The sequence below is a fragment of the Dermochelys coriacea genome, chromosome 10 (genome assembly GCF_009764565.3).
Source record: "Dermochelys coriacea isolate rDerCor1 chromosome 10, rDerCor1.pri.v4, whole genome shotgun sequence".
Lineage (NCBI taxonomy): Eukaryota > Metazoa > Chordata > Testudines > Dermochelyidae > Dermochelys > Dermochelys coriacea.
In genome coordinates, this window is record NC_050077.1 from 527 (window position 1) to 14,011 (window position 13,485).

The following is a 13,485-nucleotide window of genomic DNA, read 5'->3' on the forward strand; positions in this document are numbered from 1 at the left end:
GAAGCCAAGACTCTAACAGAGGAGATTGGCCCAGGTTTAAGGAACAAACCTGTATATTAAGGACTGCAATATCCAATGGGGTGAGCAACTGCTTAATCTAGATGTTGCCCAGTCTAACAGGATTGAGAGTTTAGACTGCATGCTTATATTTTATTTCTTTTGATAACCAACTCTGACTTTTTGCCTATCACTTAAAATCTATCTTTTATAGTCAATACATTTGTTTAACTGTTTATCTTTTGTATGAAGTGTGTGGCAAATCTCAGGTTTTGCAAAGGCTGGTGTATAACCACTTTCCATTGCTGAAGTGGTGAACCAATTAATAAATCTGCACTGCCCATCTTGAGCAGGGCAAGATAGTATATTCCTGAGGTACAGTGCTGGGAGCTGGGGGGATTTGGCTCTGGTGCCTTTCTCTGTGTGACTCATGAATGGCTCTGGGAGCATTCATGCAATCTAGCTGGGTGTGTGGGGCTCCACATGCTGTTGTGCTGAGAGATCACAGCCCCTGGCGGAGTTGCTGCTGGTCACTAGCAAGGCATTCAGAGAGACAGCCCAGGCTGGAGAGAGTTAAGGGGGCACAGCAGTCCCACAGTCCCAGGCTGCACCCCAGGGGGATCCTGTCACAGTATGGTCAGGAGAGATCCTCTCCATGTTCCCATCCCCCTGGTAACTCAGTATTGGCACCACCAAAAATTTGAGAAAGGCTTGGGGTAAATGTCAACAGAACGTATGTGCTTTAAGGAAACAGCCAGCATGGACCAGGTTATCAATGCACTAATAATTTATTTTAATGTTGCTTTAGTTTTCCACTGCTCCATGGGGATGTTATGAAAACATACCCTTATTTTCTTAACAGTTGTCACTTCGAAATGCATGTCAAATTAAATATTTCATAAAACTACAATGGCTCAGTTTTAACTTCCTATTTTTCCATTCTTTTTCTCCTTCCTTTTCTGCTTTCATCTAGAAAGGGTGGCATTTTTAAACTGTTTCTTCCTTGATGTTTTTCTCCCTTTCATCCTTCCTCCCATGTTCTCTACCCCAATACTGCTCTTCCTCTGTGTTCTCTCTTCCTCTCCTTTCTCAGAACAGGCCAACTGGATGAAGTATTCTCTCTCAGTTCTAAGCAGGAAAGCAAATAAAGTAGAGGAAAATGTAGGTAGCCGGGAGTGAGCTCTGTAAAACAAAGCCAGTCAGACCTTCAAATTAACTGGTCGTTCCTTCTTTCAAATATGATTATTCTTTGCATTATTTCCTTTTAGTCACTCATTAAGGAAAAACAGAATCAACTTTTTTTAAAATCAAGATGTTCAGGTCCTGCTTACTTTAAACACTGTCTCTGATGAATCTCAATATAACTTATAATCCTTGCACATATAATACAAACAGGAAGTTTACAATATAAGGGAGCCAAGATCTTGATTTTCCTAAGAAAGATACTGAACTTGGGACTGAGTTGGAAAAAGAGTTTTCCTTAAAGAAGTCTTGTTCACATTTTTTCCACTAAATAGAATTGTAGAATAATAGTCAAAGTTTCCGAATCTGAAATTGGATCCACGCAGGCAGAGTCAATTGCCAGATCAAGGCCAAAGTTTACAGTATGGCTGTCGACAACATTTTTAGTTGCTATGTGAGTCTCAGCTGTATGATAAATCTTCTGAAGAGTCTGATAGGGAAGAAAAATACTTTAAATAAATACATGAAAATGGATAACTTTCGTAAACTGAGTTCTTACTTGTTAATCCAAGGTCACTGTTTTCTTGATCTTCTAATTCTTTATCTAAGGATGCGACACTTATATCACTAAAATGTAGATCTAAAGCAGAGCCTGTTAAATAAAATATTATGTTAATGAAAATGTATCTGCATTATTGATAAAACTGTTATGTCTCCTGGAACTTCACAATATTATCTGGACCGTTATTATTATTATTTCTATTTCTATTACAGTCATGCCTAGAAGATCCTAAAACCTAGATCAGGATCCCATTGTAGCTACTGTATAATAAAGGAAAGTCCCTGGCTCTTGTAAGACAGTGATTTTGCCTCTCGTCTACTAGAAATCTTTTCGTGTGTTAATCAAGTAGTGCATAAAGGTGGGGAGGTCGAGGAGAGAGAGAGAGAGAGAGAGAGAGAGACACTGTTATGGATTAGAAATTAAGAAAGAGAAAAAAGAGTAGTTAATCCTGCTGGGAAAGGGTTAAACATGTTCACTTGTCACCCCACCTGAATATATGAGAGGCACTGGTGCTCTGGGGCTGAACAGTCCCGATGGAGGAATGGTCCTATGACCAACCAAGTCCGGTGACAATGTTTGAACTGAAATTTGTGTTATTTTATTTCTATGTAAATGAAGCCAAATGGAAGAGGATGAGTTCAGACTCTGCAGTCTTGTGGACTGTATTTCTACAGGAGGTTGGGAAAAGCATTTGCTCACATCACCACTAAACCTTCCACTGTAAGATGAAAGAGAATGCATTTTGGTGTACAATGAAGTTGGATGCCAAACCTTGGAGTTTGTCCAATGTCACTTCTACAGAGATGTATCCACTTTATTGACAGTTTATGGGCATAAGGCAGCAAGACAGTCATCTCCATATATTAACAGCTGGATTCTACTTCTACGAGAAGTTCCTTCACTCAAATTATTGCAGGTGACTCAGTAAAAAAAAAGCCTGCCCCTTCAGTGTATTGTTTGTTACATCCACTGCTTTTTCTACACCTGGGTAATTAATTATGGTTTGTCACGGTCCAAATTTCTTGGTCAAGGTATAACTAATGTCCAGACTCCAGAGAAAATAATACAAAAACAGTAATAATAATAATAAATTAATGGAAGCCCATGACCTGTCTCTAATTTTTATTAAAAATACCCGGGGGCAGGCTAACAGTCTCCGTCCTGCTGCCGAGAGCTGACTGCTGGCCGCTGCTCCGGCCACCAGCTGCTGCTTCAATGGCCAGGGCTGAAGCCGAAGAAGTCATGTAGGTCTGTTAAAGTCATGGAATCCATGACCTCCATGACAAAATTGTATCCTTAATAATAAATAATAAGTAGTAGTAAATAAAAAAATTTCACAGTCGGTTCAAAAGCATCAGGCAGTCTGGATTTGGCCTGAGGTTTGCCTATTGACTACCCCTGTTCTATAGTATCTCTGTGAATAGAGTTGGAAAAGATGGACATAAAATAAGGGGAAATCAGGTTGCTGTCTCTCTTCCCACCCATCTTTTCCCTGAATTCTCTCCCCCAGCTATATTTCATTTATCTCAGATAAATTCATGCTTTGGATGTCTCTGACTTGAGGGAAGTAGATGGTCTGGTGCCTTACATACACAGCACAATTAGCACAATTTTTGTTTCCTTGGTTCCTGATACGTAGGTTCCTGATAGTCATGGTGCTTTGTCTCTTTGACTACAAAGGGAGGAGAAGGAACTATGGCAAACAGAATTATTGTAACTAATAGTTTTTTCCAGACTCTAAAAGATCTCACCATTAATATAATTTTCCTGGTCATCAATGTACATTTTCCTTTGATTATGCTGTCTTCCTTTGAGAATGCACCACAATTAATTTATCCCCCAAAACAGTCTCAAGCTAAAAATAAATGTATTCACAATCCTGAAAAAAGATTACATTAAAAGTGTATCACAAAGCTTCACAATTCTACCTAATGGAACCTCACTGGGCAGACAGAATGAGCGTAATACAAAAAATTCATTTTTGAAAATCTCTCAAACTAAAAGTCCAGCCCTGTCCTCCCTTAACTCGCTTAACTAAGGTTCTAGGCTCAAATCAGCATCTAACCTCTCATGCTTCCTTCTCTCTCCCTCCTTTCACATCTCACTTACCCCTGGACTCCATGCAGATAGAATCTACTCCTCTTCGGATCGTTAAGAGTCTCTTTTTGAACTCCCAAGTGCTATCTGGCATTAGCTTAGATACTATTAATGCCCTTCCTCTTAAACATCAAGAAGGTCTGCTCCTGGGTCGTCTTTATCATGTTACATTGGTGGAAGTGCAGGTGAATGAACCGATGATGATGTGGCTGATCTGGTTAGGTCCTGTAATGGTGTCACTGGTATAGATAGATGGACAGAGTTGGCATTCAGGTTTGTTGCATGGATTGGTTCCTGAGTTAGAGTTACTATGGTGCGGTGTGTAGTTGCTGGTGAGAATATGCCTCAGGTTGGCGGACTGTCCATGGTCTTAGGGTTAGGGTGTAAATAAGTGACCGTCACGTTAACACCACCCTATATCGAAAACCCACCGACTGCTATGCCTACCTTCATGCCTCCAGCTTCCATCCCTGACACACCACACGATCCACTGTCTACAACCAAGCGCTGAGGTACAACCGCATTTGCTCCAACCCCTGAGACAGAGACCAACACCTACAAGATCTTCACCAAGCAGTCTCAAAACTACAATACCCACATGAGGAAATAAGGAAACAGATTAACAGAGCCAGACGTGTACCCAAAAGCCTCCTGCTGCAAGACAAGCCCAAAAAAGAAACCAACAGAACTCCACTGGCCATCACATACAGTCCTCAGCTAAAACCTCTCCAATGCATCATCAGTGATCTACAACTCATCTTGAACAATGATCCCTCACTTTCACAGGCCTTGGGAGGCAGGCCATTCCTCGCCCACAGACAACCCACCAACCTGAAGCATATTCTCACCAGCAACTACACACCGCACCATAGTAACTCTAACTCAGGAACCAATCCATGCAACAAACCTCGACGCCAACTCTGCCCATGTATCTATACCAGTGACACCATTACAGGACCTAACCAGATCAGCCACAAGATCATCGGTACTTCCACCAATGTAACATACGGCATCATGTGCCAGCAGTGCCCCTCTGCTATGTACATCGGCCAAACTGGACAGTCCCTACGTAAAATGATAAATGGACACAAATCAGATATTAGGAATGGCAATATACAAAAACCTGTAGGAGAACACTTCAACCTCCCTGGACACACAATAGCAGATTTAAAGGTAGCCATCCTGCAGCCAAAAAACTTCAGGACCAGACTTCAAAGAGAAACTGCTGAGCTTCAGTTCATGTGTAAATTTTACACCATCAGCTCAGGATTAAACAAAGACAGTGAATGGCTAGCCAACTACAAAAGCAGTTTCTCCTCCCTTGGTGTTCACACCTCAACTGCTAGAAGAGGGCCCCATCCTCCCTGATTGAACTAACCTCGTTATCCCTAACTTGATTCTTGCTTGCATATTTATACCTGCCTCTGGAAATTTCCACTACATGCATCCGACAAAGTGGGTATTCACCCACGAAAGCTTATGCTCCAATACGTCTGTTAGTCTATAAGGTGCCACAGGACACTCTGCTGCTTTTAGAGATCCAGCCTAACATGGCTACCCCTCTGACACATAAATTTAGTAGTTCAATTAACTGGACCCCAGTTAGCAATTTCAGTGCACCATTTCCACAAAAAGAAATGAATTATATCATCACTCAACAAAAAACAGAATTATCACATCCAAAAAATTACTTCTGTCTGTCAAATAGGAATTCCTTTGTGTTCTTTTCTATTCAAGCATTAAGAAAAACTTTCTGCAAGTGAGCAATATTAGGTCTTGGAATGCCCTAGAGAGCTGGTGGAAAGGCCATTTTTAAAAATAAGCAAGACTGAACACTAGAAAATGATTGTGCGGAATAATCTTGCACTGACCTCCTAGAAATAATCCAACTGGTCTTTTCCATTTCTAACTTTTATGTTCTCATAATTCTCTGGAATCTTTTTGCTGAAATTTAAAGACTTCCTATAGCACATTGAATCTATGCTATTATTGAGCCTCAGATCCCAGATGTTTTCTTTACATAACACGTTTTATATATAAAACAGTCTTATCTTCTTGCCTTAAAAAACAAAACAAAAAAATCAGTCTCAGAAAGTAGATAAATCTAATAAAAAAAGAAAATTCTGCCGCATTGTTACACCTGCAGAATTTCACAAAAGTATCTACCGAGATGTCTAAAACTTCAGGCACATTCTTAAATATTAATAAGAATTAATTATTGATAGCTGAGGCAAAATGCATCATTTGTTGCCTAATGTAAATCAGTTTGAAATGTCCACCTGTTGCTAACATCTCAATGGAACACGAGCACCTGAAAAGAATGAAGCAACAAAGAAATAAGATGTCAATCTTAAGAAAATAGTTATTCAACATATTACAGGGGAGATTTTCAAAAGGCACAAATGACAGTTAGGGACCTAATTCCCATTTTTGCCTTTGAAAATCTCTTTCACATAAACACAGAACAATACAGTTCTTAAAAAGCCAAGATACATGTAGCAGAAGTTGCTTAATTGGGGTGACCTATTGTAACAGAATACACCCCTATAGTTACACCCTACACACTACTGTAATAATCTTTGTATAAAATACATCTTGTAAGGTATCATTTGAAAAAACTAACTGTTAATAATATCATGGTAAAATCTATATAACAACATTATATGTAAAGTTAAGAACATAAGCTTAAATCATGACTGAAGTGAATTTACCAGACAAATCTGGGGAGTGGGTAAACCTGTTTCTCAAAGACAAAGGACAAGTTGACACCTAGCCAGGTGTCATGAAAGCTGATGGGCCATCACTTATCAAGTGGCCATTTTTTGTCAAGGAAAGGGTGCAGAAAGAAGAAGTTACTCACCTTGTGCACTAACGATGTTTTTTCAAGATGTGTGTCCTTATGGGTGCTCCATTGTAGGTGTGCTTGTGTCCCTGCGCTGTTGATCAGAGAACTTTGGTAGCATTGTCTGTTAGGCCTTCACATACGCTTTCCCTCCTCGTGTTGCACCACGAGGCTAGTCAGCATGCACAGACTAACCCCCCTCAGCTCCTTCTCTATCGCAGAGCCACTGACAAGAACTTCGAAGTAGAGGGGGAGGAGGATGGTTTGTGGAGCACCCATAGGGACACACATCTCAAAGAACTGTCATTACTGTACAAGATGAATAATTTCTTCTTTGAGTAGTGGAGCACCCTAGCAGTACCCCTTCTTGAGGGCTGGGACTTCAGAATCAGGTCAGTAACAGATGACAGCACAGTGGAGCTGAAGATGGCATCAGAGGCAGAGTATCCAGTAACGGCATAGTGTTCCGCAAAAGTGTGGCTTAACATCCATGTCGCTGTTCTACAAATCTCTGAGATAGGGATATTCTTGAAGAAGGCGATGGATGAGGAGATTGACCTCATGGAGTGTGTACAAATAGAGTCTGGAGGGATCATGTTGTGAACTTGGTAACACTATCTGATGCAATTCAAGACCCCACTTGGAGAGTCTTTTGGCTGATATTGCTGAGCTCTTGGATCTGTCCGCAATGGAGAGGAAGAATCTAAGGGACTTCCTGAAGCCTTTGTCCTGTCCAGACAGAAGGCCAGGGCTCTCCTAACATCTAAAATATGCAGTATAGCCTTCATGTTGTCCTGGTGAGGTTTGGGTAAAAGATTGGAAGGTGAATCAAAAGATTCATGTGAAATGGAGAGGTTACCTGTGACGTTGCATCCCATAATGCTTTATAGAAATATGCTTATGAATGTAAATATGACAACTGAAATATGTTTTATGCTAGATATGCCATGTTACATATCTGTGCAAAGGTTATGTTCTTCTGCATGTATTCATCCTATTTGTATGAATGTACCATTCTTGTATCTGAAACTAGAAATATGAAATATAACTCTGAGGTCCTATTGTAATTATGCAAAGTGTGGGCCATTAATGGTGGATTGGAATCCTGATGGCTCCCATTAACCACGACAATTGGTTGTAAATGGCTCTGTTTACTTGTAAGTCTTCCTGTACACCTGCGTTCTGGTAAGTGGGTAATGAAGTCTTACAGTGACATGTGATCATGTCACCTGAACTGGAATCCATCTTTAACATGGTGCTTTTCCATTTAGGAGGAGGGGTGGGAACCCAGAGAGGGACAAACAATTCCCACCTTGTGCAAAAGATATATAAGGGGGTGGAACAGAACAAAGGAGGCTGCAGCCATAAGAAATCCCCTAGCTACCACCTGAGCTGGAACAAGGACTGTACCAGGGGAAAGGATTAGGCCCAGATTAGGAAAAAGAGTCCAGTCTGAAAAAGAAGCTTATTGAAACATCTCTGAGGCCGAGATTTTATCTGTATTCAGTTTTCTACTTAGGCTTAGACTTGTGTGTTTTATTTTATTTTACTTGGTAATTTATTTTGTTCTGTCTGTTATTACTTGGAACCACTTAAATTCTACTTTTATATTTAATAAAATCACTTTTTACTTAATTAACTCAGAGCAAGTATTAATACCTGGGCGAATAAACAGTGGTGCACATCCTCTATCAGTGTTTTAGAGGGCAAACAATTTATGAGTTTACCCTGTATAAGCTTTATACAGGGTAAAACAGATTTATTTGGAGCTGGGTATCTGAATGCTGGAGATAGAAGCACTTCTTAAGCTGTTTTCAGTTAAGCCTGCAGCTTGTAAGGGGACGTGGTTCAGACTTGGATCTGTGTTTGCAGCAGGCAAGCATGTCTGGCTCAAACAAGGCAAGGTACTGAAATCCCAAGCTTGCAGGGAAAACGGGCTCAGAGGTAGTGTAGGCACATCAGGTGGCAGTCCCAAAGGGGTTTCTGTGATCCAAACTGTCACATTACCTTTGGGATGAATTTTGGATGCAGCCTGAATGCAACCTTGTCTGGAAAAAATATATGGAGGGATGTGCCATCAGAGTCACTATCTTTCTTATTCTCCCAGCCAAGATAATTATTATCAGGAAGGCTGTTTTCAACTAACAGATGTCCATGAGTTTGAAGGGAGGCCTAATCAGTCCTTTCAGAACCAGGTTTAGGTCCCACATGGAGGTAAGAAGTCAAGGTTGTGGGAAGAGATTTACTATTTCTCTGAGGAACCTTTTAGTAGTTGGGTCTGACAGCACAGAGAACCCCTCTACAGGTTGGTGGAAAGCTTTTATAGCCACAAGGTGGATCCTGAGAGAACTTAAAGATAGTCCTGACCTATTTAGGGTCAATGCATAGTCTAGGATACATGGAACAGTTACAGATGTTGGGGAGATTTGTTGGGACTTGCACCAAATCTGGAACCTGGACCATTTTTGCAGGGAAGTATGTTATATCAAGGACTTTCTACTGTGTAATAGAACTTCTCATACTTTCCTTGAACAGGAGCTTTCTAGGTGTTGGAACCAAGCAGGAGCCATGCCTTGAGGTGGAGGACTACCAAGTTGGGATGTACGATACAGCCTCTCTTCTGCTAGAGAAAGTGTGGAATGGTTGAGAGAGGGATCTGGAGGCATGTCACAAGCTGTGACAGGTAAGGGTACTAGGCCTGTAGAGAAGGTCCCTATCCCTGGGGAGGAGGGCATCACCCATGGAATGCTGTCCCATCCCTGCCCTGGAGCAGTAGCGTGAACATTTCTTGTTCAAGTGAGTGGTGAACAGGTCTGTGGACAGCATCCCACAACGTCTGAATATGTCATGAAGTATTGTTGGGTCTATTTCCCACTTGTGGTCATGTGGAAATTTGCAACTGACTGTCCACTATTGAATTTTGTGTGCCTGGGAGGTAAGCTGCGGACAGTAGGATGTAATGGGAGATGAACCAGTTCCATAGCCTCATCACTTCCACAGAGAGGGAGGGAGACCTGGCTCCCCCATCGCTTGATGTAGTACAGACAGGCTATGTTGTCCATTAGGATCGTCATATGGGATCCTTTGATCAGCGGGAGGAAATGGGGGGAGGCGTTCCTGACTGCTCTTAGCTCGAGGAGACTGATGTGAAGAGATATCTCCATGGGCGACTACTTGCCTTGTGTCATGAGGCCGTTTAGATGCACGCCCCATCCTATTTATGATGCGTCAGTGGTGAGAAGTAATGACAGTGGGGCTTGCAGGAAGAGGATCCCTTTCCAAACATTGGCTGGTCCTTCAACCAGTCTATGGAGTTTTTGATCCTGGTGGGTGGTGATAGAGCTTTTCTAGTCTGTGTCTGTTTGGTCTGTAAACTGAGCTGAACCACATTTGAAAACATCTCATGTGAATCTTGGCACATGGTATCACTGCTGTGCTTGCTGCCATATGCCTCGAGATTTGGAGACTGAGTCAAACTGATATTTGAGGGCTGCTCTGAACGGTCTCAAAAAACCGTGACCAAGGAGAGGAACCTGTGTTGAGGCAAGAGAGGTCTAGTCTGTAACGAGTCAAAGTCAGCACCTATTAATTACAGCCATTGTACTGGAATGAGGGTTGATTTCTGGATCCGTAGGCAAAGTTCCATAAACAAATGCATTGCAGCTTTGGTGACTTGATGAGCCTCTTGGAGGGATTGGCCTCTGAGGAGGCAGTCATCCAGGTATGGATAAATCATGATCCCTTGGGAGCGCAGGTGACTGACCACCACTGAGAGGACCTTGGAAAATACTCTCAGGGCCAATGACAGGCTGAAGGGAATCACCCCTCTGTTGGTGGTGTTCTTTGCCCAGAGTGAATCTGAGAAATCGTCTGAGAGTTGGCAGGATTGGAAATATGAAAACTGTTTTTCAACCTTTGACCTTCAGGACACTTATCTCCCTGTTCCAATACTGGAATGATTGTTGACAAGGTGACTATCTTGAACTTTTGAGCATTGATACACTTAGTGAGAGTTCTCAAGTCTGGTATGGGTATCCAACCTCCCTTCCTTTTGAGTATTAGGAAATAACGAGAGTAGATCCCTTTGCCTCGTAGATTTTGAGGTACCGGTTCTATGGCTCCTAACTGGAGGAGACCATCTACCTCTTCTCGCAGTAAACTCTCATGAGAAGGGTCCCTGAAGAGGGATGGGAAAGGGAGGTTAAATGAATGGAGTACCCAGTTTGAACGATCTCAAAGACCCATCAGTCTGATGTTATGCATTCCCAGGGACCGTGGAATGTTGCCAATCGGTGACCAAATGGGTGTAAAGTGATGGTCTGCTGAATTAGTTGGGGGGAGCAGTCTACTAACAGTGCCTTGACTCACTCATCAAAATTGGTGTTTGGACGTACAGGGCTGGGATGACGAAGATTGTGGGCCAGATGGTTTACGCTTGGGGAATTTGCCTTTCTTTCTCTGTGGCTCATAGTGGCATTGAGCCATGTACGGAGATGTGCACAGTCTATGCTGGGATTGGGGACTGAACCCTCTTTTTTTGTCCTGGCTTGTAGATGCCCAACGCCTGAAGAGCTGCCCTAGATTTTAATGCCTTAATACTTGTAGTCACTTGAAACTCATCCTGATGGGCAGGATGAATAACATGAGGGGGAAAGCAGTCCAGGAGAGTTGGGTGTATTTTAAAGAATCCTTATTGAGGTTGCAGGAACAAACCATCCTGATATGTAGAAAGGATAGTAAATATGGCAGGCGACTAGCTTGACTTACAGTGAAATCCTTGCTGTTCTTAAACACAAAAAAGAAGCTTACAAGAAGTGGAAAATTGGACAAATGACCAGGGAAGAGTATAAAAATATTGCTCAGGCATGCAGGAGTGAAATCAGGAAGGCCAAATCATACTTGGAGTTGCAGCTAGTAAGGGATGTTAAGAGTAACAAGAATGGTTTCTACAGGTATGTTAGCAACAAGAAGGTGGTCAAGGAAAGTGTGGGCCTCTTACTGAATGAGGGAGGCAACCTAGTGACAGAGGATGTGGAAAAAGCTAATGTACTCAATGCTTTTTTTGCCTCTGTCTTCACAAACAAGGTCAGCTCCCAGACTACTGCACTGGGCAGCACAGCATGGAGAGGAGGTGGAGAAAGAAGTGGTTCGGGACTATTTAGAAAAGATGGATGAGCACAAGTCCATGGGGCTGGATGCGCTGCATCCGAGGGTTCTAAAGGAGTTGGCGGATGTTATTGCAGAGCCATTGGCCATTATTTTTGAAAACTAATAGCAATCGGGGGAGGTCCCAGATGACTGGAAAAAGGCTAATGTAGTGCCCATCTTTAAAAAAGGGAAAAGGAGGAACTATAGGCCAGTCACCTCACCTCAGTCCCTGGAAAAATCATGGAGCAGGTCCTCAAGGAATCAATTTTGAAGCACTTAGAGGAGAGGAAAGTGATCAGGAACAGTCAGCATGGATTCACCAAGGGCGAGTCATGCCTGACGAACCTAACTGCCTTCTATGATGAGATAACTGGCTATGTGGATGAGGGGAAAGCAGTGGACATGTTGTTGCTTGAGTTTAGCAAAGCTTTTGACACGGTCTCCCACAGTATTCTTGCCAGCAAGTTAAAGAAGTATGGGCTGGATGAATGGACTGTAAGGTGGATAGAAAGCTGGCTAGATCATCGGGTTCAACAGGTAGTGATCAAGGGCTCTATGTCTAGTTGGCAGCCAGTATCAAGCAAAGTGCCCCAAGGGTTGGTCCTGGGGCCAATTTTGTTCAATATCTTCGCTAATGAACTGGAGGATGGCGTGGACTGCACCCTCAGCAAGTTTGCAGATGACACTAAACTGGGAGGAGAGGTAGATACGCTGGAGGGCAGGGATAGGATACAGAGGGACTTAGACAAATTAGAGGATTGGGCCAAAAGAAACCTGATGAGGTTCAACAAGGACAAATGCAGAGTCCTGCACTTAGTATGGAAGAATCCCATGCACTGCTACAGACTCGGGACCAAGTGGCTAGGCAGCAGTTCTGCAGAAAAGGACCTACAGGTTACAGTGGATGAAAAGGTGGAGATCAGTCAACAGTGTGCCGTTGTTGCCAAGAAGGCTAACGGCATTTTGGGCTGTATAAGTAGGAGCATTGCCAGCAGATCAAGGAACATGATCATTCCCCTCTATTTGTACTGTGTCCAGTTTTGGGCCCCATACTACAAGGAGGATGTAGAAAAATTGGAAAAAGTCCAGTGGAGGGCACAAAAATTATTAGGGGGCTGGAGCACATGATTTATGAGGAGATTATATTCACACATGCCAGTAACTCAAGAGGCTAAGTCCTTGCTTTAGAGAGAGAGAAAAGGCAATAAGTCACTGTAAACACAGCAATGTATGCATAAAAGAGATCGCAGATAGCCCAATTCTACTGATTCTGTTAACAGAAACAGCAGTACATTTTTTTATTTATGCAAAAACACACACACACCATAAGAATATTTACAGTAAGAAAAGCAACATTCTGCTTACCTCAATACCTAATTCAACCGGAACATCAAAAATAATCAAATACAGTATATCATGAAAAGCCCAGATTTATTTGACATTGTGCTTTGCAACATCTGTCCAGCTTCTCATGTCAATAAAGTATTACTGAAAATGAAATATAGCATTTTAAAATATTTTGTTCAATTTTGATCTTTTTCATATTTTAATTTTTAAATTAAAGCAAATTTACTACACTGGTATGTATTTTACTGTCATATTAATAACATTACATCCAACTAACCAAAATATTTCAGCTAGAATATTTTTCTTAGTA

General features: G+C 42.0%; 1 protein-coding gene across 9 annotated transcripts in view; it reads right to left on the reverse strand.

Annotated features, from left to right (window-relative positions):
• Positions 1-504: 504 nt before the first annotated feature.
• The window catches only part of UNKL (unk like zinc finger), a 129,464-nt gene continuing 116,483 nt past the window's right edge, over positions 505-13,485 (reverse strand). For 2 of the 9 annotated variants that reach the window (XM_043494037.1, XM_043494034.1), the window contains one exon: positions 507-1,831. In XM_043494037.1, coding sequence (XP_043349972.1) covers positions 1,641-1,831 — 191 coding nt within the window. In that variant the 3' untranslated portion in view covers positions 507-1,640. Of the gene's footprint in view, positions 1,832-13,485 lie in introns of all 9 variants that reach the window. The other 7 variants (XM_043494033.1, XM_043494039.1, XM_043494030.1 and 4 more) reach the window with 5 other exon arrangements.